At 54.2% G+C, this 27,981-nt stretch overlaps 2 protein-coding genes and 2 long non-coding RNA genes across 7 annotated transcripts in view; 3 read left to right on the top strand and 1 right to left on the bottom strand.

Moving 5' to 3' along the window:
* Positions 1-2,737: 2,737 nt before the first annotated feature.
* Positions 2,738-6,001, top strand: LOC139039078 (uncharacterized). The gene is made up of 2 exons (XR_011492238.1): positions 2,738-3,598; positions 4,876-6,001. It is a non-coding gene; the product is annotated as an uncharacterized lncRNA (long non-coding RNA).
* Positions 6,002-7,316: 1,315 nt separating this feature from the next.
* ELAC2 (elaC ribonuclease Z 2) lies at positions 7,317-23,858 on the top strand. Its single transcript, XM_070479131.1, has 24 exons — positions 7,317-7,631; positions 8,083-8,133; positions 8,254-8,324; positions 9,336-9,400; positions 10,664-10,721; positions 11,497-11,565; positions 11,884-11,988; positions 13,182-13,240; positions 15,572-15,630; positions 15,719-15,791; positions 16,243-16,355; positions 16,490-16,585; positions 17,209-17,347; positions 17,838-17,923; positions 18,791-18,903; positions 19,983-20,079; positions 20,623-20,761; positions 21,028-21,066; positions 21,202-21,311; positions 21,546-21,645; positions 21,729-21,849; positions 21,938-22,016; positions 22,477-22,621; positions 22,943-23,858. Exons 1-24 carry the CDS (start codon positions 7,399-7,401, stop codon positions 23,159-23,161), a joined length of 2,439 nt encoding a protein of 812 aa, XP_070335232.1. The 5' UTR covers positions 7,317-7,398; the 3' UTR covers positions 23,162-23,858.
* The window catches only part of ARHGAP44 (Rho GTPase activating protein 44), a 119,858-nt gene continuing 115,703 nt past the window's right edge, over positions 23,827-27,981 (bottom strand). For 3 of the 4 annotated variants that reach the window (XM_070479127.1, XM_070479129.1, XM_070479128.1), the window contains one exon: positions 23,827-25,229. In XM_070479127.1, the coding sequence (XP_070335228.1) occupies positions 25,090-25,229 (140 nt within the window). In that variant the 3' untranslated portion in view covers positions 23,827-25,089. Of the gene's footprint in view, positions 25,230-27,215; positions 27,265-27,981 lie in introns of all 4 variants that reach the window. The other variant, XM_070479130.1, reaches the window with a different exon arrangement.
* Positions 26,267-27,858, top strand: LOC110125537 (uncharacterized). The gene is made up of 2 exons (XR_002310109.2): positions 26,267-27,111; positions 27,265-27,858. It is a non-coding gene; the product is annotated as an uncharacterized lncRNA (long non-coding RNA).

Here is a 27,981-nt window from a genome sequence, read left to right as displayed (position 1 = left end):
TCCTGGGTCTCCAACCTGCTGGGTTGCCCTGCAGATTTTTTTTTTTTTTTTTAAATTTGGCCATACAGCATGGCTTGCAGGATCTTAGTGCCCTGACCAGGGACCAAAGGATGAACCCACACTCTCTGCAGTGAAAGCATGGAGCTGCAAACACATGAGCCAATTTCTTAAAATCTTCTTTCAACACACACACACACACGTGCACACGCGTGCGTGTACATCCTATTGGCTCTCTGAAGAACCCTGACTAATACAGTGATTCCACAAAAGCATTACAGAATACACATAAATATATCTTTTCCTAATGGCCCTACCCCTACCCTGGTGGACTGAAAAGCAGAATACAGGGTGTCTACTGGTGAAAAATTAAAATAAATCTCTCCATTACCTATGAGGTTTGTAATCTTGGGTGAATTAATCCATGTCTGCCTTGGTTTTCTCATCTGTGAAATGGGATAATAATAGGCTAGAGGCAGCAGGACTGTGGTGAGGATTAGATGAGATACACATTTAAATTCACAGAGGCATGCCCATCACAGAGTAGACACTCACGGGATACATCCCCATCTTTCATATCTCCTTGCTGTTCCCTCTGGCTGGAATAACTTTCCTCATATTGCCACCCTAGACATTTCCTGTTAATTTTCCAAAATCCCAAGCATGCCTTATGTTCTGTGAGACTTCCCTGGCGTTATCCACTGTGCCCAGAAAATAACCATCACTAAGACACATGCTTATGCTATCAGCGAAAACAACAACAACAGCACAAAAATGACTGTGTAGAAAGCCATAACTAGAGTACTTCTACCTTCACATATTTCTTCATCCTTTTAAAAATATTTATTTGGCTGCATCCAGTCTTAGTTGCAGCACGTGAAATCTTTGGTTATGGCCTACAACCTCTTAGTGGCATCGTGCGGGGTCTAATTCCCTGACCAGGGATCAAACCCAGGCCCCCAGCATTGGGAGTGCAGAGTCCTAGCCACTGGACCACCAGGGAAGTTCCTACCCTCACATATTTCTATTTTAAGCCGCCATGCTGGGTTGGCAGAAAATTCAGACCTCACGGTTTCTGAGTCCTCAGGCTCCCCAGGGGCCATGTCAGCTTCCTGGAAGTGTGGTGTGTCAACTTTCTAGGCTGATTGTTGTACTAAAATACCACAGACAGAGCAGCTTAAACAACAGGAACATGTTTTCTCACAGTTCTGGGGGCTGGGAGAGTGAGATCAAGGTTGGGTTTCGTGAGAAGCCTCTCTCCTTGGCTTGCAGATGGCTGTCATCCCCCGAGGTCCTCACTAGGGTTCTCCCCTCTCCTGGAGCATCCCTGGTGTTTCTTTTGAGTCTTAATTTCTTTTTCCTACAGGGAACCAGGAGGATTGGATTAGGACCCTTGAGGACTCATTCTGACTGAATTGCCCATTTAAAGGCCTTTTCTCTGAATACAACCAGAGTACTGGGGGTTAGGCTTTAACACATGAAATTTTGAGGGGATGGGGCTTCCTGCGTGGCTCAGATGGTAAAGAACCTGCCTGTAATACAGGAGATCCCGGCTTGACTCCTGGGTTGGGGAGATTTCCAGGAGAAGGGAATGGTAACCCACCCAAGTATTCTTGCCTGGAGAATCCCATGGATGGAATAGCCTGGCAGGCTACGGTCCTTAGGGTCACAAAGAGTTGGACACGACTGAGCGACTAACACTTTGCAGTGGTGGGGCACAATTCAGTCCATATGTTACCAAAAGCTCAACCTCTCTGAACACTGGTGCCGAATCAAATCCCGGAGACAAGGTTTTGGGTGAAGCAGAAGAGGATAGCTTTATTTGCCAAGCAAAGGGAGACATACCAGGCTTCTGCCTTGAAAAACTATGTGACTACTCTAGAAAACTTGATGAGGGTTTTTAACAGTGGGTCAAAGGTGGGGTCTGACAAGATCAAGGTGTGAGCAGGGCTTGCGTGCCCTTAGTCTCAAGTGGTCCTTCTCCTAATCTTTAGGAACTACTCTGGTCCCTTTAATCTTGCTTTGGGTGGTTTCTCCTCCCTTGACTAGCAACCTGCCCTTTGGCACTCAGGGAAGGTCATAATGACTGGAAAGAAAAGAAAGGGTTAGTCACTCAATCGTGTCTGACTCTGCGACCCCATGGACTGTATTGCGCCAGGCTCCTCTGTCCATGGGATTCTCCAGGCCAGCATACTGGAGAGGGTTGCCATTCCCTTCTCCAGGGGATCTTCCCAACCCAGGGTTTGAACCCTCATCTCTTGTGTCTCCTGCATTGCCAGGCGGGTTCTTTACCACTAGCACCATCTGAGCGAAGTGAAAGTCCCTCGGTCATGTCCGACTCTTTGCAGCCCCACGGACTATACAGCCCATGGAATTCCCCAGGCTAGAATACTGGAGTGGGTAGCTTTTCCCTTCTCCAGGGGATCTTGCCAACCCAGGAATCCAACCCAGGTCTCCCACATTGCAGGCGGATTCTTTACCAGGTGAACCACGAGGCAAGCCCAGCACCACCTGTGGGTGTTCAATGAACACTTGAAATATTTTTCAGTATATACTGAAGGGGGGAAATATTACAGTTCACATTTGCCAGCCTCCCACCAGTCGGTAAACCCTTGGGTAAAATAGCCTAAGTTTTTCTTACGGGCAGCAGTGTGCAAAGCACACTTGGTCGCGCAGGAAATGAACTCTAAAAGGAGCGAACACTGAAGGGAGGAGCCACCGCGCCCTCTAGTGGCGATGGAGCGCGTTGCACCCCTCTGGACTTTGCCTGAGCCCTGACCCTGCGCGGGGACCAGTCTGAATGGGACCGGTCCTCCGGGTCTGACCCGGGGGTCCGGGCAGCCAGGGCCACAGGCCAGGCTCATGGTAGGAGCCGCCCAGAACATGCTCCGTGGAGAATGCGGGACGGCTCTGAACACGCGCAGAGGATCTGGACGGTTTTGCTGCTGTTTTTTAATTGAAGTAATAGTTGATTTATAATTTTGAATCAGGATCTAGAAGACTTAACTGCTCCAGTCCGGCGCCAATTGAGAGCGCCTACCGCCCGAGGGGAGGAGCTCACTCCCCTGCCGCTGAGAGCAATATTCCCATCAGGTGGAGAGGCGAAGCCTCACAGCCTGTCTCGGGCAAGAGCCTGTGAGGCCCTCATTTCAGACCAGGTTCAGAGCTACCTGCTGGGCTCATAGGAGAAGAGGAAGCAAAACGTTCTCCCTTTGAAGGTCGAGGGGCAGTAGACACAGGAATGCTGAGGTGTCCGTGGAGGAGAGGAAAGCTGGAGTCAGCTGTCAGGGGCTGAATTGTGTTCCTTCCCTGAATTCATGTGTTGAGGTCCTAACTCCCGGGACCTCAACATGTGACTGAATCTGAAGAGAGGGCTTTTAAAGATGTGCTTAAGTTAAAAGGAGGCCATGGTGGTGGCCCCTAGTCCGATGAGATGGGTGTCAAGAAATTCAGACACACAGAAGGCGCCGCCGGGGATGCACAGAAGTGAAGCCCAGGGAGCAAGCAGGGAGGAGGTGGCCATCTGCAAGCCAAGGAGAGAGGCTTCAGGAGAAATCGGCCCTGCTGACACCGTGAGCCTGGACTTCCAGCCTCCAGAACTGTGAGCAAATTAATTTCTGTTTGTTAAGCCCCCTGGTCTGTGCTGTTATGTTACGGCAGCCTGAGCAAACGAATACTGGGCAGATCCTCTGTGCCCTCAGCAGACGTGTACGGGGTTCTCTCCAGGTCTCAGCTGTTGTTGTTTAGTCGCTAAGGGACTGTGCTTAATGCTGAGCATCTAATGATGAATGGAGGGATTTCCCTGGTGGTCCAGTAGTTTGGTATTGTTTCTGTTTTCTCCCCAGCCTTATTGAACTTTGACTGACATATAACATTGTGTAAGTTGAATGTAATGACTTGATATAAGTACATATTGCAAAATGATTACCACCATAAGGTTAGTTAATATATCCATCACCAGGCAAAGTAACCTTTGTGTGTGTGTGATCTTTTTCATAACTTTCAAGTATACAATACAGTATTGATAACTATAGTTACTGTACTGTACACTACATCTCCAGAGCTTATTCATCTTGCAACCAGAAGTCTGTACAGTTTGAACACCTCTACCTATTTTACCATGCTCCCAGCTTCTGGTAATCATTAATTTCCTCTCTGTTTCTATGAATTCCTTTAAGAGTCTCTGTATTAGTGAGATCATATAGTATTTGTCTTTCTCTGACATTTCAGTTAGTATAATGCCCTCAAGTTTCACCCATGGTGTTGCAAATCTTTGTTATGGCTGAGTACTGTTGCATTGTATATATTTACCATATTTTATCCATTCATCTATTAGGTTGTATCCTTGTCTTGGTTGTTTCCATGTCTTGGCTATTGTAAATAATATTGCAATTAACATAGGGTTGTAGATATCTCTGAGATACTGATTTCATTTCCATATATACTCAGAAGTGGAATTTCTGAATCTTATAGTAGTTCCATATTTAATTTTTTAAAGGAGACTCCATACTGTTTTCCATAGCAGCTGCACCAATTTACATTCCCACCAACAGTGCACAAATTTCCCTTTTCTCCACATCCTGACCGATACCTGTTATTGCTTGTCTTTTTGTTAAAAACCAGTCTGACCAGTGTATGGTGATAGCTTACTGAGGTTTTGACTCATTTCCCTAATGATTAATGATGTTGAGCAGTTGTTCATATACCTGATGGGCATTTGTATATCTTCTTTGGGAAAATGTCTCTTCAGGTTTATCATTCATTTCAAAATTTTGAGTTTTTGCTATTAAGTTGTATGAGCTCCTTATGTATGTCGGATATTAACCACTTATCAGATGATTGGCACATACTGATTGATATTTTTCTCCCATTCCATAGGCTGCCTTCGGTTTTCTTGCTCAAATGTTTATTTTGAATACTTTTGGGGATGGTAGTGTCATCATTGTTTCTGGATTAAGCCCTGGAAATGTTTAAAATAACAGAAATGTGTCGGGAGCCGCCAGGATGCGCCCAGTCCGTGACAAGGTTATGGGACAAGAGAGGAATCTGCAAGGCAGCTCTTCCTCTCGAGGTTGGCCCGGGGGCCCAGTATGTCCCTTTCTTCTTTCTGTCTTACTGTTGTTGAGCTTTCTATTAATTTTTGGAAATATAATACATAATAATAAGGCCTCCCTGGAAAAGTCCAAGCCTTTTTGGAAATGCTCATGATTGCTCTGGTTCAGGACATGACCATAAACATCAAGTCAAAAAAAAAAAGAAAAGGCCACAGATATAGTTTGGCTGCTTGCTTAAAAGATTATAATGTTCTAGAATAGAAAAGAGTAGAGGCATTTAGATTTAGAAGTAGATATACTGCTTCAGTTTACTTGCTCCTTTGTTGAGAGGGTTTTCATTATTGCTATTTCTATGCTGCTATTTGTTCATTGTTTCCCTTTCTTTAAACAACATGGAAGATTATGGGTATTTTTGTAGAGTTAGGAAATGGTGTACATAGGATTTCAATAGAAGATTTATATTAACCAGCTTCACTGCCATTATCTCACTATTAATAGAGGTGTTTTGCTGCTTTAGAGATGTTTTTGCTGTTTAATAGTTAATCATTGTAAATTGAGATTTTGTGGTTTCAGGTAAAGAAAAATATCAAGGTTTTTCTCATGGTACTATTCTCAGAAATGTCAAACATGTTACTGTGACCCTTCCCATGTATTGTTTTATTGTCCAAAGAATTTACACTATACCTGAGATTTGTAGAACATTGTTTTGTTAGAATGAAAATGTTAGGGCATTGAGGCAAGAAGATTAATGTATGGGACATTTAAGAAAAAACCCTGTAATTGGAAACGTTCTAGATGAATGCATAGGGGAAAAACATGGGAAAGAAAAATATTGACAGAAGTACGAAACCAATATCTGATGTACTATGTGGTGACTTACGGGGAGGTAATGTTCATTCTATTAAAGCTGAGCTGTCCTAAAAATAAAAAAAGCTGCCTCTTCTAGGCAACCTTCTGTGTGTGTCTGTCTTCTTCGCCGACACCACTCATCCCTTGGCTATTCCTGGACCCACTGGGGCTGGACCCTGGCAGAAATGAAGTTTTCCTGATCCTTTCAGCAAAGATTGCTTCAAGAACAAAATGTTTTTACATAGTTGTGTGGTATTCTTCCACAGAACCAGTTTCATATTTGATTAGAATGTCCAGGTAAAGGAAGGGTCATCTCCATTTAAGCAAGCTCCTTGTATTCCAAATGGTTTAATTGAGATCTCTCAGGGGCTTTGAAAGGGGAGCTAGGTCTTGTTTAGCTTTTCAAAAGGTCTCTATTGGGCCATCTACCCCATGACTGTCCCTGGGCAACGATTTCTTTAACCCCCAACAGTTTTTTAAAATATTTTATGTCGGTTGAAACACTTTATTTCCTTCCCAATTTTTACCACCATTCACTGAGTGCCTGGTCCATGACAGTGCCACTCAAAGCTGTTAGTATACCATTAGGTGATTTAATTCTAACACCTTATGAAGTATGGGACTTCCTCATGGTCCAGGGGCTAAGACTCTATGCTCCCAATGCAGGGGGCCAAGGTTTGATTCCCTGGTCAGGGAATTACATCACACACGTTGTAGCTAAAGATCCTGCGTGCTACAGCTGAGACTTGGTACAGCCAAATAAATACACAAAAATATTAAAAAATAAAACCTTACGAAGTAAAAACTGACAACCCCCACTTTACAGTTAAGGAAACGGGCTCAGAGAGGTCAAGATCACTCGACTAATAAAAGACTCTCTTATCCCAGAGACTGTTCTCTTAATTCCCATTCTTGCTTTTCTTTCCAAAACCCAGTAAAACACATCTGAAACGTGTATTCATATGAATTGCAACGTAAAAGTTAGCAAAACTCCTATGGTAAAGCTCTATAGAGCTTATCTCCTCACATCTAATCCTAACAACCGCCACAAGGAGTTGACTCGTCTAAGGCAACAGCTCAGAACAGGTGGCAACCGCTGACCAGCGCCTGAGCCTAAGCCGACTCTAAAGACTCGCTCCTCCGCCCGCATCTCCTTTTCCGGTCCTGTGCCCCTGGAAGTTCTGCCCCACGCCCGCGGAAGCCCCGCCCAGACTAAGGAAGATTTCCGGAAAGAACGGCCTGGGGAAACCAGAAAGAGACCAGGGGCGGGGCCGTTCAGGGCGCTCTAGCATTCTTCCTCTCTATGACCACCGCCAATTGACAGGGCAGTGCGGAGCGGTCCCTCCCTATTGGACGTGCGGCCTCGCGTAGGCGGGCGAGCTAGGCTGGCAGCGCGCTGATTAGCTGGGGCGTCCCGCGGGGGTGAAGGGGCGGTGCTCACGGGGCACGCGGACCGAGGCCGCCGGCTGCGCTCGGGTCCGGGAAGAGGAGGCTGCGCATGTGGGCGCTCCGCTCGCTGCTGGGGCTGCGGTGCGCGGCCGGGCGCACCATGTCGCAGGGGCCGGCGCGCCGCCCGCGGCCGCCCAAGGACCCGCTGCGGCACCTGCGCACGCGGGAGAAGCGCGGCCCGTCATGGGGGCCCGGGGGCCCGAACACCGTGTACCTGCAGGTGGTGGCAGCCGGCGGCCGGGATGCGGGCGCCGCCCTCTACGTCTTCTCCGAATTCAACCGGTCCGTGCGCCACGCCGGGGCCCGGTGTGGGGAGGGGGGTGTCCCCCGGCCGATCTCCTCCTCCCTAGGCTTGGTCACCCAGTTGTCAGTGTGGATGCGAGAGCCCGCACCCCGTAATGCCCCGTCCGTGCGGCTCCGGGAGGCGCCCCTGATCTTTAGGCAGAGCCCTCTCGTGTGCGCCCCATGGCCGGGGCCTCTTAGTCCGTGTGTGAAGTGGGCAGTTGTGCGGAGGAGGTGATGGGAGAGGACCCCAGCGCCGGCCCACCCCAGCCCCCTCCCCGCGTCTGCCGAGGAGGGTTCAAAACCCAGCGTCCTAACAGCAGACACTCGGCCGGTAGCACCACATGGGTTTTCAGGGTTTTTTTTCCACCCTCTGCGGTGTACAGCAAAGCATCCGATCGGTGGCAGAAGCTTTACAAACTGACTCTCTGGTGCGATGTTCGTCTTCTAGGTATCTCTTCAACTGCGGGGAAGGCGTCCAGCGACTCATGCAGGAGCACAAGTGAGCCCGCCCTCTTCCTGCGGGGCGGGGATGACTGTGAGGCTTTGACACGGGGGTCAGCAGAAGAGAGGGTCCCCTGCCAGTGTGTTGTGTCCTGCTCCAGCGCTTTCTCTTTCTTAGGCTGAAGGTGTCCCGTTTGGACAACATATTCCTGACCCGAATGCACTGGTCTAATGTTGGCGGGTTGTGCGGTGAGTCTGTTCTTGTCCAGGTCAGGCTGGAGGGAGGTCTCTGGGATTTTAACCTGCCTCCTGCCCCCACCCCCTATTTTTTTTGCCCATCTCCGGAAGTCCAGGGGAGCTGGATTTCTTTTTATCCCTGCCCCTTCAACTACTGGCAGGAAGCATCCAAAAGTGTGGCTCAGAAGAGTTGGTGTTAATGTGGAGGCTGCGTTTAGGTGTTAACCACCCACCTCATTTATTGAGTTGCTGGACTGGAGGTGCGGGACCGACTGGAGTGTGTGGTCACAGTAAATGCGGATCACAGTAAATACTGGGTTGGCCAAGAAGATGGTTTAGGTCTTTGCGTAACAGACTTTTTGGCCAACTCATGATGTCTGCCACTGGGACCATCAGCTACACACAGAGACCCAGTATCCAGATTTGTTGCTGTTTAGTCGCTAAGAAGTGTCTGACTCTTTTGTGACCCCATGGGCTATTATAGCCCGCCAGGCTTCTCTGTCTGTGGAGTGGGTTGCCATTTCCTTCCCCAGGGGATCATCCCCATGCAGGGATCAAACCCAAGCCTCCAGCATTGGCAGGCAGGTTCTTTACCACTGAGCCACCAGGAAAGCCCGATATCCCGATTACCCCCTTGTTTCTCCCCATCAGTTAGAAAGATCGAGATTGTTTTGCTGCCATATTCTGTAACATTGTGGAGCAGATAGGAAGGAGCAGAGGCTGGACCCGTCTCATCCTCCGGGACTGAGACTCAGATGAGGCGAGGACGCGCGCAGGGTGCAGAATTGGTGTTGTCCTTTACCTCAGTGGATTTTTGCCCCCGAGGTGCCTCATTCTAGTATCAAGTCCTCCCTTGAACCTCTAGCCAGCACCAAGTCTGCCCTGCATGTGTCCCCTGTTAACTCTGGAGTGAGAACAAGTAGAAAAAGCAGCCAGTTAAGTAAGGACTGCGCTTCCTGGCGGTGACTTCGAGTCAGGGTGATGAGAGATCTGAGTTTATTCATTCTTTTTTTTTTTTTTTAGGAATGATCCTCACTTTAAAGGAAACCGGAGTTCCAAAGTGTGTGCTTTCTGGACCTCCACAACTGGTGAGTCTCAAAGCTGAGCCTTCCACTTTAACTTCCACAGGAATTTCCAGTTTTGCACATCGGCCCTCTGCCCTCCAGAGAAAACTCATAGCTGTGGAAACACTTTGCGTTTCAAGCTAAAGATAACCCGAGTCCAAGCCTTGTTGACTCTGACTGGGCTCAGGTTGCAGTCCCTCCTGGACCCTCCGTGACTGTGAAAGGGTTGCAGGGGTTACGAATTAAATGAGGTAACACAGGGCACTTGGTCACGTGGTTTCACACCACGTGGACACAGGATAGATGTCCGCTTTTATTCTTTTTTTGTTTAGAATTTATTTATTTTGTAAATTGAAGGATAATTGCTTTACAGAATTTTGTTGTTTTCTGTCAGACCTCAACATGAACAACTTTTATTCTTATTTATTAAATTTCAGACATCTCTGTTGTACCTTCCAAGCCAGCTTTACAACACTGTTGAGGTTATAAACACATTATTGGTGTAAGGGTTCACTTCACTTCCCAGGTCCTAAGGTAAAAGGCAGCCAGACACCAGCCCTGCCTGTGACATCTGTCTCCAGAATAATGCCTTGCAGCCGTATATCTGTATCCTCCTCATTAGCTCTGTCCCACTATGGTCTCCTGCCATCACTTCCCATGTCCATTCCTCCACTCCCATGACTGTCCAGCACCGCGGCCACAGGGGTCCCTCTCAAGTGGAACGGAAGGTGGGTCACCTCGTCCTAAAACCCTTCACAGGTCTCTGTAAACATAGTCTAGACACCGTCACGTGGCCCCCAGGTCCTGCTGGCCCTGGCCCTCACCTGACCTACATCTATGCCGGCCACACGGCGAGGCTGCGGGGCCAGCTCTGAGCTCTGCACAAAGCCCCCGCCTGTCTCAGGCCAAGATAACTTTCTCCCTCCTGTGTCCTCCCAAACTTCAGGGCTCAGCTCCAGGGCTTCGGCTTGGGATGCCCCCACGCCCCGCCAATGACTCTGCAGACTGGTTGGATCCTGGTCTCCTGTGTTGTTTTATGTGTGCAGGATGCTCAGCCCCATGGCGGCTTGTTGTCATTTGTATGATTTCTCTCTTCTCCCCTGGTTTCTAAGTTCTGTGAGCACAGGTACCCCATTTTCTCATTGCTGACCCCCAGGCATCTAACCTGGACACTCAGTAAGGAAGTTGGAAGTGCTCTTTGAAGTGTGTTTTACGTTGCTGCCTCCAGCACCTCTCATGAATTGACGCTTGAACATGTGTTTCATCCTCCTCGTTTTTCTTTCTTAGGAGAAGTACCTGGAAGCTATCAAAATATTTTCTGGTCCACTGAAAGGAATAGACCTGGGTAAGTCCTTGATTACTACTCACATGCCCCCTTCTCTCAAATCAGAATCCATAAAAGCTGACCAAAGTAAACCTTAAAAATCAAATGCTTCATCCATGTGAGATGAATTTTGAACCTGTTGCCGATTGCAGTTTCTCTGCCCCCACCTCATCCCCTTAAACACTGGCGGGAAGGTAGGAGTGAGTCAAAAGCTGCCAGGTATGGGGTGTGTGCAGGGTGGGGTCTCCCTTGGGGCCCTGAGGCTCCTTCCTGGCCCTGTAAGTGGGTCTCACCATTGAGTGGCCTTGGATCCCTCACAGAGAGAGGGGCTGGGAGCAGTTTTTCTCAGAGCACATGGCTGGTTGATGGGAAGAGGCCTGGGCGAGGTACCGGCCGGGCCAGGGGCATCTCCAGTTGGTTCTTCTGTAGACGGACGCTGGTGTTTAATTTCAGAACGTGTCTTGGCTCTCAGAGTTGAGAGCATAGGTTCCCTGGCCTGGCAGTGCTGAGTGTCCGCCTGTGTCTCTTACACTTAACCAACGGCTTCCTTTTCCTTTGGCCGTTCGTCACCAGTGATCCTCGTACGTCTTCTCACGTGGCTGTGCTAAACGTTAAGAGCTGAAGATGTATTTTTGCTGCTTCCCTAAATATTTTCATTTACTTAGAAATTCTCGGTTTAATGCAGATTTCTGCAAAATTCCAGAGCGCTCCCATTGCTCGTGGGTGGTGATCTGAAGGTGATTCTCGTGCCCGTGGTTGCTGCCCCGGTCACTGTCCCGCGGTCTTTTCCCCACAGCTGTGCGGCCCCACTCGGCACCAGAATACAAGGACGAGACCATGACAGTGTTCCAGATCCCCATCCACTGTGAGTACGAAGCCATATGGCGGGGACCCTTGGCGGTCCAGTGGTTAGGGCTCCGTGCTTTCACTGCAGGGGCCCAGGTTCGATCCCTGGTCAGGAAACTAAGATCCTGCAAGCTGAGCTGCACAGGCAAAAATTAAGAAAGCCATGTTTTCTTGGAGCGGGAGGAGGTGGGTCCTAGTTGAGGAAGGAGGGGGTTGGTAGAAACTACTGGTGGCCAGTGGAGGACAGGCCAGTGAGGTGGGCAACTCACTGTGAGTTGCAACTGGCTGTGAGCTCGCCCGAGGGCTGTGTCATCTGCTCATTTCCCCTACTGACCAGGCGAGCAGACGAGTGGTCAGCAGTCGCCCGCGCAGAGTCCAGAGCGGCTGAGTCCACAGCCACCTCCACACGCAGAACCAGCTGATGGGGAGCGGCGCCCGAACGGTAATGGTGCTCGGTCAGCAGCGTGCTGTCGGGGCTGGGGTGGATGTGGGGTCTGTTTTAGTCCCTTGCCTGCTTCTGCTCGTCATTCAAGATTTTGTCCTAAGGAAGCTCTCTGTGCAGAACAGACACTTTTTCCTTGTCATGTTAGGACACCTGTGGGCAGCTGAGAAGGCTGTTGTAAAGGTGGCCGCGTGGAGGCTTAAGGGCCAGTGTGTAGCCGGGGGTGGGGGCCCAAGCTTCGGGTCCAGTTTACCCAGGGAGAGCAGGGCCTGGCAAATGATTCCTACTGAGGCTTGTGTGTTTCCCATTTTCTGGTACAAAATTATGTTGTTTATTTCATTATACAGTACAGATCATTTATTAAGTCTTTACAGTTCATTACCGAGTCTTTGGAGTTTTTTGAATTCCCATTTCACATGTAGCAAGTCAGAATTTGTGTGTGCATCTGTCGTGTTTGCAAAACCGCACACACCGGAACACTGCTCTGACACTGTTGGTGTCAGCAGATGGAGAAGGCTCGGTGAACTGTTTGTGTCTCATGGAGGCAGCAGTAATGCCAGTTAATTTTTGTGACTGCAGGACCTAACAGCCAGGCCAACAAAGCGGTCAAAGACTGGCTTTGGGCCTCCTCTTCCAGAATGACAGCCCACTGGGAAACGGGATCAGAATTCCAGGATGAGACCTACCAGGGAATCAGGCTGCTTGAGGTGGTCCAGGGATGGGCAAGCTTGATAAGTTCCCGCCTCTGCCCTGAGGCCACGTCTGTCTGAGGACCGAGGGGCCCCAGCCCTGTGAACTGTCCTCCTCGGATGGCATGAGTGAGGACTGACACCCACGTCATTTTTGCAGGCCTTTCAGCTTTTATGTTATTTCTCACAGAGTTATTGATAAAGCACATTACAGCTTTTTTTTTTTTCTCTCATCTCCACTTCTTGGTAAAACAGAAAACATTTTTAAAACATTTCACTTGGTCTTCTCTGGTTTGAGTTTTTGCATTTTTGTTTCCTCGAATCTCACCACGAGTTAGAAAAAAAAGGAAGTTCTGCTTGAGGGCAAAACAAGTGTGTGCGTGTATCCAGAGTTCCTTCCGTTTACATCTGTGTGACGCCAGGTCAGGTGTCAGATGACCGCTGACCTGTGACACCTGCAAGGCTTGCCATCCACCTTGTCATGGCTGGACTGTCTCTCCTCAGGTGTTGGCCAGAAAGCACGTGGCAGGGACACCTCCTTGGTGGTTGCTTTCGTCTGCAAGGTGAGCATGCGACCTCAGGGTTTTTGGTGGTCGGAAGGCAGCAGCTTTCTCTGTGATCAGAGAAAACACACCCTGGTTCCCAGTAAACCGCTGTGCCCGCTGTGTGTGTCCAGATTGTCTTCCAGCCAGAGTCAGTCTTCAGAGACAGGTTTCATAGCTGGCCGTGAGCCTCACTCTTGAACTTCAGAAATAGTTAAGAAAGGTTAAGTTTCTGAAGTCAGTGGAAATAGAGTTGATTTACAGTGTTAATTATTGCTAATCAGCAAAGTGATTCAGTTATACACGTGTGTATGTATACTCTTTTTAAAAATATTCTTTTCAATTATGGTCTATCACAGGATATTTTCTTGTGCTATACGGTAGGACCTTATATCCATTCCATATGTAATAGTTTGCATTTGGTAATCCCAGTCTCCCAATCCTCCCCTACCCTCCCCCACCCCGGGCTTCCCGCTTGGTGACCAGTCTTTTTCTTGGGTTCATTTGTATCCTGTTTTAGATTGGACATATAAGCGATAGCATATGGTATTTGTCTTTCTCTGACTTTATATAATATGATAATCTGTAGGTCCATCTGTGTTGCTGCAAACGGCATTTCATTTTTTATGGCTGTGTAATATTCTATTATATGTATACATGTATATATTTATATACCACATCTTTTTTATCCATTCCTCCATCAGTGGATGTCTGGGTTGCTTCTGTGTCCTGGCTGTTGTAAACAGTATTGCAATGCACATTGGGGTGCATATATCTTTTTAAATTATGTTTTTCTCCTGATATACACCCAGGAATGGGATTGCTAGGTTGTATGGTAATTCTGTTTTTACTTTTCTGAGGAACCTTAATACTGTTTTCCACAGTGGCTGCACCAGCTTAGATTTTCACCAACAGTGTAGGAGGGTTCCCTTTGCTCCACATCCTCTCCAGTAGTTATTGTTTTATAGACTTTTTAATGATAACCATTCTGATTGGTGTGAGGTGGCACTTCATTGGAGGTTTGACTTGCATTTCCCTAATAGTTAGCAATGTTGAGCATTTTCATGTGCATGCCTGTGGGCTATCTGTATATCTTGTTTGGAGAAATGTCTATTTTCGTCTTCTGCCCATTGTTTTGTTAGGAGGCTTTGTTGTTGTTGTTGTTGAGTTTATGAGCTGTTTGTATATTTTGGAAATTAAACCCTTTCAGTTGCACCATTTGCAAATATTTCTACCATTGTGTAGGTTGGCTTTTCATTTTGTTTATGGTTTCCTTTGCTCCGCTAAAGCTGTGAGTTTGATTAGGTCCCATCTGTTTATTTTTACTTCTGTTACTTTGGGAGACTGACCTACGAACACATTGGTATGATTTATGTCAGAATGTTTTGCCTGTGTTCTCTTGTAGTAGTTTTATGGTATCATGTCTTATATTTAAGTCTTTAAGCCACTTTGAGTTTATTTCTGTGTATGGTGTGAGGGAGTGTTCTAACTTCCTGACTTACATGGATCTGTCCAAATTTCCCAGCACCACTTGCTGAAGAAACAGTCTTTTTCCCCCTTGTGTTAATATATTCTTGCCACCTTTGTTGAAGATCAGTTGACTGTAGGTGTGTGGATTTACTTCTGAGCTCAATTAATAACTTTTATTATCTGGAGATATATTCTCTCTATACCCACTTTGGTAAGAGGTTTTCTTTTTTAATCATAATTATATTTGTTCATTTCTGGTGGTGTTGGGTCTTCACTGCTACATGGGCCTCTCTAGTTGTGAGCAGGGGCTCCTGTCTAGTTGTGAGCGGGGACCCTTCTAGTTGTTGAGTAGGACCCCTCTAGTTGTGAGCAAGGCCCCTCTAGTTGTGCGAGTTTTTAAGTACAGAATGATGATTATGAGGTTTTGTGATAGGGTTTTTTTCCATTTTAACGTAATAATAGAACACTGGGACTTTTTTATTGTAACTTCTCTCTGGTATAAAAGCAGCAGCACAGTTTTGCCACATATGTGAAAAGTCAGCGAGAGAAACCACCCAGTCTCCCTGTCCCTGGAGCGCCGCATCGCACGGTGGATCCGTGACCGTTTCTGTGGGACTCTGTTCTGGTGACGCTCTGTTGGCCGTCGCTTGACCAGCGCAGGATAACAGAACGAGCGTCTCTCCTCCAGGTGCTTGGAGGACGCTTCTTACCTGGGATGCAATAGACGGCGTTTTATTAGATGTACAAGGAGTTATCAGGGTTGGGGAAGTAGGCAGCTCAGTTTTAAATCATTCGGTTTCCTGTGCTAAACCGATTCCAAAACTATGGTGGAAGCCAAGCTTCTCCGTCAGACCCTGGCCTCACGTGTCCTCTTCTTTGCAGCTCCACCTGAAGAAGGGAAACTTCTTGGTGCTCAAAGCGAAGGAGCTGGGTCTCCCAGTGTGAGTGGTGGGGCGTTTGGGGGGTGCTCAGCGGGCACAGGGTGACCCCGGAACCCCGTCCTCACCAAGGCCTCGCCTGTCATTTCAGCGGAACAGCCGCCATTGCCCCCATCATTGCTGCCGTCAAGGATGGGAAGAGTGTCACCTACGAAGGGAGAGAGGTGGGTGCGGTCCCGGCAGCCACAAGCCGGGCCTGGACGCTGGACAGTCGCTGTCTGGTTTGGCCCCACTTGCAGGGGAGTGAGCAGCTTGGGTTTCATCACTGAGCCGAGCTTGCCTAGGCTTGCCCCGCACGTCAGTGCTGGCCACGTGGGGGCGTTTCTGGGGGTTTCCCTTTAGGATGTGGGGGTCCTCCTCATAGGATGGGGACTGTCCCTGTCCCTGGGTTCAGGGGAGACCCCTTCAGGGTGGACTTCAGGGGTGTGGCCCCAAGGAGTGACATCCTCCCCAAGGTGGGAGAACGAGAGGACGAGACTCCGCCGAGAGCCGAGTGTGAAATGCCCTCTCGGGCCAGCCGGCCCCGACTGGTGTCAGTGGAGAGAGGGCCGGAGGTGTGGGCGCTCCCCGAGGGGGCTGCCCTGGGAGCACACGGTGACCCCGGGGACTTGACAGATTCTGCCTGAAGAGATCTGCACCCCTCCGGACCCCGGGATCGCCTTCATTGTGGTAGAATGTCCAGACGAAGGGTTCATCCAGCCGCTGTGTGAGAACACCACCTTCAGGAGGTGAGGAGGGCCCTCCGGGCGGGAGGTGAGAACCGACATTGCTCAGGAGAGCCGGACTGGGCTCCCGCCGCCCCGTTCGAGGTCTGCACTCTGCCTCCCTGGCCCCAGCAGAACCCCCGCTTGCTTCCTCCCAGTTACCAAGGGAAGGCCGACGCCCCCGTGGCCCTGGTGGTCCACATGGCCCCGGAGCACGTGCTCCTGGACAGCAGATACCAGCAGTGGATGGAGAGGTATGAGGGCCTCTGGGTTCCTGCCCTCCCTGGAGGCTGGGGGCATCTGTGCCGTGAAGACTGTCCCCGCGAGGGGGCGCTGCAGGCACACGTCCACTGGCCTGGGGCTGGCTTCCTGCCTGCACATCCACACCCTCACCTGGGGACAAACCCTGCCTGTGTTGATGATCACGTGTGTGTTTCCGAAATAAGAGACGTGGAGGATAAAGTATCAGCCTCGCTTTAGAAGCTTTATCCACATCGGGCACCTTCCTGCTCTTCCACCGCCCACCTCAGGGCCGGGTGGCTGGGGTTGGACTGGCCGTGTGGTGACTTCTCTCCCGCTGGCATCCCTGGTCCCCTGCACCTCGCGGTCTGAGTGTGTTGGCATCCGTCACCATCTTCCTTTCCTTCCCTCACCCCCAATGCTCCCTCGTGTTCCCAAGTCCCCAGCCCTGGAACTGTTCCTGGTTTCCCACAGGCCTTGAACTGGGCTCTGAGGAGGACCTGGGCTGTTTTTGGCCACTTGGGGTGACCTCTGGACAGGTCGCTTGCCCTCTTGAGCACTCCCAGTAAATGACCACTGCGTGGGCAGGAGTGCCCCCAGAAAGACACCATGATGACCGTGTGTCCATCCATCTTAGGTTCGGGCCCAACACCGAGCACCTGGTTCTGAACGAGAACTGCGAGTCAGTTCACAACCTGCGCAGCCACAAAATCCAGACCCAGCTTGGCCTCATCCACCCCGGCATCTTCCCTCCGCTCGCCGGCCCCCGCCCTCAGGTAGCCCCCACCTCCACTCGCCGGCCCCCGCCCCTGGGCAGCCCCCACCTCCACTCGCCGCCCGCCCCCCCCCCCCGGTAGCCCCCACCTCCACTTGCCGGCCCCCGCCCTTGGTTAGCCCCCCAGCCCTGCACTCACTGGTCCCCACCTTCAGGTATCATCCCAACCCACCTCCACTCGCCGGCCCCCGCCCCTGGGCAGCCCCCACCTCCACCTGCCGGCCCCTGCCCCTGGGTAGCCCCCACCTCCACTTGCCGGCCCCCGCCCTTGGGTAACCCCCACCTCCGCTTGCCGGCCCCCGCCCTGGGTAACCCCCACCTCTACTCGCCGGCCCCCGCCCTTGGTTAGCCCCCTCGCCCTCCACTCACTGGTCCCCACCTTCAGGTATCATCCCAACCCACCTCCACTCGCCGGCCCCTGCCCCCAGGTCGTGGCTCACCTCTGTCCCTGTTGCCCCCCACCCCCATGGGTCACAGCTCGTCTCTTGCAGGAAGGCAGTGCTGCCCAGGGTGTGCCCACGGTCCGAGGCCAGTGTCTCCTTAAGTACCAGCTCCGGCCCCGGCGGGAGTGGCAGAGGTCAGTGTGGTCTCAGGGTGCGGGGGCGGTTAGTGTCTTAGGTCTGCAGCCACGTGGCCTCTGCCTCCGAGCAGAAAGTCAGTCACTTGCCATCCCATCACCCTGAAACACTGCCTGTTACCAGTTTGTGATTTCTGACCAGGTGTGTGGGGGCATGTTAAGATGTGGGTTTAGGGCCTGATACACTGTCGGGCTTTTCCCAGGTCATGATGAGAGTCTTCAGGACAAGGTTGTCGCCAGGTTTCCGAGTGGGGGTGCTTGTTCATTGGAGGCACTGCAGTCCTCCTGCTATGTTAACAAAACAAGTGCCTTCCATACACATCCTTGGGTGGAACAGGGTTTCCTTGGAAAACGCTTAAGCGGGGCGGGGGGTACTGGGTCAGAGGCTGGCCCTGCCTGAAGCACCTGGTGAACCCAGCTTACCCTGCAGCCAGTCACGGAGAGGTGCTCGCTGCCCTCTGTCTCCAGTTTTTAAAAATTTGAAGTGTCCTGTGCACACCAGTGTGGTCCAAGTGGACCGCGTTTGGAAAGGTAGCTGGACCCTGGGCACCATTGTGGTGAATAGTTGGGGCCCTTTAAGAGCCCTCCTCCCCCTCCCCCAGGGGGATGCCCGGCATGACTGGGGTCTAGTGAGTAGAGGTCAGGGAGGCCCCTGCCCCGTGGATCAGTGCTGCCAGGGCCAGCCCGGCCTGCTTTGAGCTGCGAGGTTCTGAGGACCAGAGGTGTGAGACCCGCTGGGCTGGGGAGGGTCTGCCACGCCGTCACCGAGAGGTGGAAGCACTTGCAGACAGTCCCCAGGGTCAGTGCTGACTTCAGGTCTTACTCATGGCCACCGCACCCTTCCATCCCGATTCCACCTCCTTGCAGGGATGCCGTCCTGACCTGCGACCCCGAGGAGTTCATCGCCGAGGCTCTGGAGCTCCCCAACTTCCAGGAGAGCGTGCAGGAGTATAGGAAGACGGCCCAGGATGGCCCAGAGGGTGAGGCAGACCAGGGACCAGCCCCTCCTGGGCTTGCATCTCACCCCGGGACCTTCTGGTCTGTTTCCCACCAGAGCCTGCCCCACCTAGCCCATCCGCTCGGCGGTTAGGTGATGAGGCCCACGCAAGCCGAGTGGGAGGGTCCTGGGACCTTGGGTGAGGCTCTGGGCAGAACTTGGGGTCTGGTCCCAGCATTGCTTTAAGGGTCCACGGGAGGACTCTGGCCCCATCACTCACCGTCTCAGGCTTCCCCTGCCCCAGTGGGAAGACAGTTTGGGGAACTCTGTGGCCTCTCTGCAGTAGTTGGCGGTGGTCTAAGCTCACAATTGAAGTGGAAAAAGGAGGCTGGACTAGACAGTGGAGTCAGGTTCAAGCCAGTCAGCACCAGGCTGGAGTTTCAGGAATATGCCTCCCTGGCTGCGCTTGCCAGGATAGGTTTCTGGTTTGCACAGTAAAGCTCCATTATTATCATCGCTCGCACACGTGCACACGGGGCCTCTCTGGCTGGGCAAGGCCTTGCATGGCCTCAGGCTTCAGAATCCAGAAGGCTGGTCCTGCCAGAGCGTGAACCTCCCAAGCTCCTCCCAGCAGGGCGGGACCTCTGCCAGGTGGGCTCAGCCCTGAGGTCTGTGCTGATTCACAGCACCAAAAAGGGGCCCCCTGTTATATCATCTAGTAGGAGACTTGGGGGCTTCCCTGGTAGCTCGGTTGGTAAAGAATCCGCCTGCAATGCTAGAGGCCCTGGTTAGATTCCTGGGTCGGGAAGACCCAGTGGAGAAGGGATAGGCCACCCACTCCAGCATTCTTGGGTTTCCCTTGTGGCTCAGCTGGTAAAGAATCTGCCTGCAATATGGGAGGCCTGGATTTGATCCCTGGGTTGGCAAGATCCCCTGGAGAAGGGAAAGGCCACCCAGTCAAGTATTCTGGCGTGGAGAATTCCACGGACTGAGCTACTTTCACCACCAGGAGACTTGAGCCTGTGTAATTGCTCTGCTTTCTGCCCCTTCTGGTCTGACCCCAGCCCCTCCTGGGTATCTGGACTTAACCCCAGGGCTGGCTCACAATGTGTTTTTCCATAGAGACTTGCAGCCAGTACCCAGAAGTGGTCTTCCTGGGAACAGGGTCCGCGATCCCAATGAAGATCCGGAACGTGAGCTCCACGCTCGTCAATATCAGGTAGGAGCCCTTGAAGGGAGGCGCCGCCCGCAGGGGTACCCTGCCCCACTCCCCGGTGAATCAGAAGGTGCAGCCTCTCATCCCTGGAGGCCGGTCTTGGCTGGAGTGCCTGGGGCAGGGTCGGGCAGTAAGGTGATAGGTAGTCTGGGTAGCTGACTTGGATGTGGGGGGTCCGCGCAGTTGGACGCCCAGTGCATCTTTGGATGAAGCAGGTGCTGCGCTGTGAGCCATCACCTGGTCACCTGGCTGAGACACAGTCTCACCGGGCTTTCAGCTCCTCCTGTGAACTAGTCACTAACCGCCCCCACCACATCGTTGGTGTACCCGCCCCCAGGCTCCGCTTCCCACACAGACCCTCTCTCGGGTGCCCAGCGTCTGTGCGACTCCGGGGACGCTCGTGTATGTCCCGGGGCGTCGGGATGTCCTCTGATATGAGGAGGAGAGATGTGAGGCCACCTTCACCTTGAGGGCAGCCCCCCGGGTGGGGCTGAGGTGCCGCCCTGCCCTCCTCCCTGAGTGATCCCCCGCCTGCCCCCCCCACAGCCCCGACACGTCCCTGCTGCTGGACTGCGGGGAGGGCACCTTCGGGCAGCTATGCCGCCACTATGGGGACGGCGTGGACCGGGTCCTGGGCTCTCTGGCTGCTGTGTTCGTGTCTCACCTGCACGCCGACCACCACACGGTGAGTGGGCTCCCTCCTCGGGCCCCGTGCCTCCCACCCGGCGTGGTGTCTTAGGGAAACCTGGTGGCCTAATCTCAAGGCCACAGGGTCTCCCCTGGCCAGGTTGCTCGGAGCAACCTGCAGCCGGAGGCAGGCGGCAGCCGGGTGGTGGGCATCAGAAGGGGGTGGCTGATGGAGACCAGGGACTGCAAGCTGGGGCCCCAGGGCCCCAACTCAGGAGGAAGGTCAGGTCTGCATGAGGCTGATGTGTCCCCTCATCTTCCCAGGGCTTGCTGAACATCCTGCTGCAGAGAGAGCGTGCTCTGGTGAGTCCATGGGACTGCACTGCTCCCGTGTTTCTGGGGATGATACACACACACACACACACCCCTCCTCCCACTCCACACCGTTTCTGCTGAAATGTCCGCCGTGCTGGTGGCACTCTGCTCTCCCCGCTGCAGGCATCGCTGGGCAGACCCTGCCACCCCCTGCTCGTGGTCGCCCCCACCCAGCTCCGGACCTGGCTCCAGCAGTACCATAACCAGTGCCAGCCACTGCTGCACCACGTCAGGTGGGTGCTCCCCTTATAAAGGCCCTTTGCTTTCGGTTTCTCCCGGCCTCCTTTGCTTCCAATCCCGAGTCCAGATCTCTGCCAACACTTCTCCATGAAACCGTTTCCAGGCCTAGCACCCTGCTTCCTCAGTGAGAGCACCGAGTTGTTTTTTGTAATAGTGGGGCTCTGTAGTCAGTGGCTCGAACATCAAATTAAATGTCTCTTTTTCTCAAATGTTTTATCTTCTCACAGTGTAATCCCTGCCAAATGCCTTCAGAAGGGAGCTGAGGTCTCCAGCCCCGAGGTGGAAAGGTTGATAAATTTGCTGCTGGAAACCTGTGGCCTGGAGGAGGTAGGGGGAGGCCTGGGCGTGGGCAGGCAGGCAGGGGCCACGGACGTGTGTGGCTGGCCGCGAGCCCACCGCCCCTCCTCCAGTTCCAGACCTGCCTGGTCCGACACTGCAAGCACGCCTTCGGCTGTGCGCTGGTCCACATGTCCGGCTGGAAGGTGGTCTACTCGGGGGACACCATGCCCTGCGAGGCTCTGGTCCAGATGGGTGAGTAGGGGCATGTGCTGTGCGGCGCCCAGACCCCTGCGGCCCCCAGGCAGAGAGCTCATTCTCAGCATCTGTGCTGCTGCTTCAGGGAAGGATGCTACCCTCCTGATCCACGAGGCCACCTTGGAAGACGGTCTGGAAGAGGAAGCTGTGGAGAAAACACACAGGTACAGAGCGCCCGATCCCTCTGGCTCCCCAGGTGATCCTGGGTCAGCCTGCTTCCCACCGAGGGCCGTGGGGGCTTCTGACCCCAAGCGGCTGTCTCCCGAGCCTCCACTTTTATTTCTGTGGCACCTCTGAGGCAAGGCTCTGGAGGAGGTGTGGCTCAGGAAAGAACTGGAAATACGCTGAAGCCAAGGAAGGGGGCCTGGGGCAGGGTCGTGGGCGATCTGAGGGAGGAGTGTGTCGCCCCCAGTGGGAGGCCGCTGTCCCCCGAGGCCTCACTGGTGGGCAGTCCCACAATGCAGAGCCTGGGCTGCACTGGGGGTCTGGGGGGGGGACGGGCTCTGTGGTGGCTTTGTATCGGCCTGTGGCCCCCAGGTGCCCAGGCGGGCCGGGTCTGGGCCGGGTCTGGGCCGGGTTCTGCGCGGCCCGCTCCTCCAGCCTCCCGTCACCCTGTGTGTGCAGCACCACCTCCCAGGCCATCGGCGTGGGCATGCGGATGAGTGCGGCCTTCATCATGCTGACCCACTTCAGCCAGCGCTATGCCAAGATCCCACTCTTCAGCCCTGACTTCAATGAGAAAGTGGGCATCGCCTTTGACCACATGAAGGTGCGGGGACCCCTTGGGCGGGGCGGAGCGGGGAGAGACGCCTCCATCCATGTGGATGACTAGGCTTGGCCTGCTGCCCACCATGGCCGGCACAGCCTCGGGGCACAGGCCCCCGAGGGCCCCGTGGAGGCCCAGCTGGTCCCGAGTGATGACACGTGAGCCGCCCTCCACGCGGGCCCGGGAGACGGCGTTCTCCCAGCAGTAAAGCTGGGCCTTGGGAGCCTGGCTTCCTCTCCCCACAGCTGGCCCGTCTTCCAGCCGAGTCTGCCTGTGAGGGTGGGTGGTGCCTGTGAGCCCTGACGGCCTTGTCTTGCCTTGTAGGTCAGCCTGGGGGACCTCCCGACGGTGCCCCGGCTGACGGCGCCGCTGAAGGCCCTGTTCGCCGAGGACCTGGAGGAGATGGAGGGGCGCCGGGAGCGCCGGGAGCTGCGGCAGGTGCGGGCGGCCCTGCTCACAGGGGAGGACGTGGAGCCACCGCAGAAACGCGCCCCCACAGATCAGCCCCCCAGCCCGCAGAGCAAGAAGGCCAGGGCCCAGTAGACGCGGGGCCGGGGAGCACGTGGAGGGAGGCCACGGTGTCCATCAGTCTCGTGCACGAGCGCTGGGCTGGGGACGCAGCCTCAGGAATGGCGTCTTCAAGGACGAGATACTGTGAAGGTGGCATCTGGACCCTGAGTGCTGTCCCCCTGCTGCGGCCAAGCAGGGTCTTGGGGCACAGTTCTGCACCTCAGGTGCCCAGGGCGCCCAGAAGCAGCTTGATCCTGGCAACGACCTTCAGAATCCATCCCTGGGGAGCCAGCACCCCTCTGCAGCCTGGTGTCTTAGCCAAAGTCAAATCGTGTGGACTGTCAGGTGTGGATGGCACTGGGTGGGTGTGCAGTGGTTCCAGGAACGCAGAGATGGGCTGCCGTTCTTGCCGCGTAAACAGACTCACCGGAGTGTGGAGCGACACCCCGTGAGGCTGGCGGCCAGGCCTTCCCTTAGAGCTGGACAGCACTGAGGTCAGTGTCTGAAAAGGGGCTGGATTTTCACAGATGCCTCCAGTATTCGCATGTTCTTACCACCCAGGAAGAGGGGCGGAGATTTAAAGAGACACAGGTGCTGAGACAGAGACCAAGGACTGGACTCACCATGACCTCGGGGTCCCTGGCATCGCCTCCTGCGTCCTCTCAAGCTTGTTGTTAAGACAGGAAGATAGGCCACGCTCAGGGATAATAAATCTATTTTAATAACATTACTTTTGACAACTATTTGTACACGTATTGAAAGGTAACTGTCAACCCCCGGGCTCCATTACAAATTGGGTACTGAGCTGCCCTGCCAGGAAGCGAGCAAAGCCGGGAACGTCAGAAATCAGCAAGTCCCACTGTCGGAGGAGGGTTACTTTACACTTTGTTGGGAAAAATAACGAAGCATTTAAATCTCTCATTGTACACCTGTACATGGGTTTAGATTGAATGGCTCAAATTAAACAAATATAGATTTCATATATACAAATATTATATCCAGTTTAGGTATATCTATTTTAAAAGGATAAAACTGTAAGGTTGGACTCTGCATGCATGACCAGAACCTGCTTCTCTCCCCCTCGTCCCAGGTGTGACCAGAGCCCCCGGGGTCTCCTCCCCCGGGGTGGCTGGGGGCTCTGCGGAAGGGTGAGCCAAGCTCTGCACACCGCACAGCTTGGGGTGCGGGCCTGGGGGCTCCACGGGCCATGCCCCCTTCCCCTCTGGGCTTTGGGTGACAAGATTATTGCTCTTCACTTCTGACCTCCAGAAAAGGACCCCATTTCTTACTGAGCTGGGGGCCCTGGAGGGCTGCAATTACTGAGACACATCTCAAGTTTTGGGGGGGTGCCTGGGGAGCTACATTTGGGGCCCCCAGACACACTCAAGATCGTTTTTAAAATTCAGAAATAGAAAACCATAAGATAATAAAGGGAGCTTCATTCCACAGTGTGGAAGAGTAAAACTTAAATTTCATCTTCAGCCATTTCCATCAGAGCCCACGGAGGAAGGTCCGCCCCGGCCGGCCCCTCGCTGTGAAGAGGAAGGCCGGCCAGGGCCCCAGGCTTCCAGGCTCCCGAGAGCGAGGCCCCCCGCCCCCCGTCCCTTCCCCTCCCCGCTCTGCACCATCGGGCTGACCTCGCAGGACTCACGGAGGCCGTCGGCACGGGTGACAGGCAGCCCCGGGCTGACCGCCACCATGCCGTGCACGCCCACGCTGCAGGGGACGTTTCCGACACAAGCCCTCTGGTGGGGAGGGCGGTCACCTGGCGTGGAGGCCGGAAGTGGATCAAAGTAGGCACGAAGTCAAAAGGCAAAGATCAAACAGAAGGCCAGCTTCACCACCCGGAGGGGACGAAACAAGTCCGCACCACAGGAACCTGCCACACGGCCACCCGCAGGAGTCCCGCCTGGCGGCGCTGCGACGGCATGGGCCACGTGCGCACGCGTGCGCGGAGCTCCTCACAGGGCCGTGCTCTCCGACTCCTCCTCCGAGTCTCTCTTCTCAGCCACCGAGTGTCGCCGCACGTGCTCCAGGGGCCCGAGGCGCAGCGCCGACCCCAGCTCCACGTGGATGGAGGGCACGTCGAAGTGGACCAGATCTGCAAGGCGGCAGGGGCGGGGGCCGGGCTGAGAGGCGGGGGCCTGGGGTGTCACGGAAGTGCTGGGGCCAGCTGATGCGGGGGGGTCCCCTGAAGCAGCCTCTCGAGGGCCCCGCTCCGCCCGTGGGCCCAGACATCCAGATTCCTACCTGTGGTTCAGGCCCACAGGATCCTTACCCCCTGGAACCAGACTCTGCATATAGAGGATGCCCCCTGGCTGGACCAGCCGACACGGATTGGGGATGTCAGGCCTGCGTTTAGTTCCCTGGTGCTTGCAGGGATTGGGTCACAGGCTGGGGACACAGTTGCCTCCCAAGTGCGTGGAAGGACAGGGGGTCCTGACACAGTGGCCCAACTCGAGACCACACGTGTATGCCTGAGGAGCTGGCGGACGTGGGGCGAGGGTCTCCCTCAGGACCCCGGGAGTAAGGGGGGCAAGCTGCTCCCTGTGGGCACCGCCACCCCCACCCCCGCCCCGCTCGCCTCCAGTTAGGCCTCTGCTTGTACACTGAGAGGTCACTTTCTGGAAAAGGACCAGGAGGAGGGCTGGTCCCCAAGGCAACACGCGCAGTGTCTGTCCAGACCTCAGCAGGCAGCCCAGGCATTGGACGGCAGGCGCCTGACTCCCGGGGCCGCAGGGCTAAGGGGACCTGCCACTCCCTCCGGGCCTGCTGCGCTCTGGCCTCCGCTCAGCCTTGCTGTCCCCTGAGGTTGAGGGGGGCACTGAGGACCCACACCACCGGGGAGCAGGCTGGGGTGGGGCTTCCCGTTTTTGTCAACCATTCCATCCAAGGAAGACCACAGCAAGTGGACAAACAGACGCGTGGACACCGTCTTCAAAGACACACAAACATGGAAGCTCTGGGACCAAGGTCTTCCTCTCCCCTGCCCCCTCCCCCCACAAAACAGCCCCTTGCCTGACCGAGCAGAGACGGGGGGTGCAGCGCTCCTCCTGCTGCTGGCCTGCCCTGCAAGGTGTGGCACGCCCTGCGGCTTGGACTCAACGCCCCGCCTCTGTCCCCAGGCGGAGAGTGACCTTGGGCGCCTTCCGACCCCGCCTGGGCCTGGCAGTCACTGGTGACACAGGTGGGAAGGTGCCCGCAGGCGAAGCGGGTAAAGGATGCGCAGCCGGAGGAGAGCCGCCCGGAGGCCACCTTGGCTGCTCCTTAGACCACACTGAGCAGGAGGGTAACTCAGGCAGCCGGGAGGCGGTGGGAGAGAACACCCTGCAGATCGCCGAGAAAAGAGAGGCCCATCCTTGGGACAGAGGCCCCAGGAGGCCTGTCAGGGGGCCCGTGTGGGGGGTGGACACCACAAAGCCACTCCTTTCCAGAATGTGCAGCTTTCCCGGGGGGTGGAGGGGACCCCTTGCTTCACTCTGGCTGTCCCATCTGACTCAGGCCCCAACACCTGCTTCCTGCCTGTTCTTACCTCCACTTTCCTTACGAGCTTCTGACCCTTTACAGGAGCAGGAGGCCTGGCAGAAACTGCTAGGAGGGCTCCCAGAGTATTTCACTGAATTGGACAGAAAGGCCCTGGCTAGCTGCATACCTGGGACAACATGAGCTCGGAGTGAATTCTAGAACAGACATTATAGGGGTTCTTTAGAACCTGCTGACCATCCCAGAGGACCGGGCGGGTCCTCTCCCCGGGGAGCCCTCCCCTAAACCCTGGGTACTTGTGCCTCCCCCAACACTGGGCATATGTCGTCAGCCAGCAGGCCATCCAATGAAACAGGCCTGGGAGTAGGGAGGGGGCTGTCACCTCTCCCTTCTAAGCTTGTGTGGGAAGCAGCTGGGGCTGGGTGACCCTGGAGGGGGACAGTGAGGGAGAAGCTGAGCACAGCCTCTTTCTCCTCCTGTGAAAAGCAAGGAGGCGGCCGGTGAGCCCCCAGGCCGCGGGAGGCCGCCGTGCAGGTCGGGGTGCATGCAGAGCGCGGGGTGCGGCCTGGCTGCGGGCGGGAGAGGTGAGGCCGGGACCGCTTACCCTGCAATCCCCCTCACGTGTCCACAACCGCGTCCCCCGTGTCACACAGCTGCGAGAACACAGTGACAGGAGTCGGAGAGAGGAAGAAATACGATGAGACGACAACGGAACACAGAGCACGCCCAACATCACAGTCAGAGGGGCCGCAGCAAACCACGACGACCACGCCGCTCAGACCACTGCCCTGCGGGACGAGGGGCCGGGCTGCCGCCCCCCAGGGGACATCAGGATGGGACAGACTGGGCCCAGGTGACCGCTCAAGGGCAGCAGCTCTGAACCAGGGGTGGCCGGGGCCCCCTCCATCCATCAGGGACTCTTCCGGAACCACCAGTGGGAAGGAGGTGGTGCTCACTGTGGTTCTCCAGGGAGGGTTCTCCTTAATGTCTTAAGAGCCTCAGGGTGGACAGAGCAGCTGGGCCTTCAGCACTAATCACATCCAAAGAAAGCCAGATCGCCAGACGGCCGCTCCCCATGATATATACGTCTGCTCCCCCGACCCCAGGCATGCGCACTGGACTGGTGTCTTCTAGTCAGCAAAGCACTAAACCCACAGGCTCACCTTCCATCTGGTCAAGGGAACCCTCACTCCCGAGGACGGACGTGGGGATGAATAAAAGCACAACCTGGTGTAGTCGGGACCCAGGGCCAGGCTCCAGTGTGTGTGTGGCGTGTCTACGTGGAGGCAGCTGTGTTTGTATATGTGTGTGGTGTGTGTGTATATAGTAGGTGTATATATGGTGTATCTATGTGTGATTTATGTGTATCT

Source organism: Odocoileus virginianus, chromosome 17 (genome assembly GCF_023699985.2).
Source record: "Odocoileus virginianus isolate 20LAN1187 ecotype Illinois chromosome 17, Ovbor_1.2, whole genome shotgun sequence".
NCBI lineage: Eukaryota > Metazoa > Chordata > Mammalia > Artiodactyla > Cervidae > Odocoileus > Odocoileus virginianus.
This window is presented reverse-complemented; position numbering and strand designations above follow the sequence as displayed.

Coding starts and splice junctions, on each gene's coding strand:
- ELAC2 (XM_070479131.1), top strand. CDS start 7,399: ATGTGGGCGCTCCGCTCGCTGCTGGGGCTGCGGTGCGCGGCCGGGCGC. Junction 13,241..15,571: donor TGGTTGCTTTCGTCTGCAAG/GTGAGCATGCGA, acceptor TCTTCTTTGCAG/CTCCACCTGAAGAAGGGAAA. Junction 21,067..21,201: donor TGCAGAGAGAGCGTGCTCTG/GTGAGTCCATGG, acceptor TCCCCGCTGCAG/GCATCGCTGGGCAGACCCTG.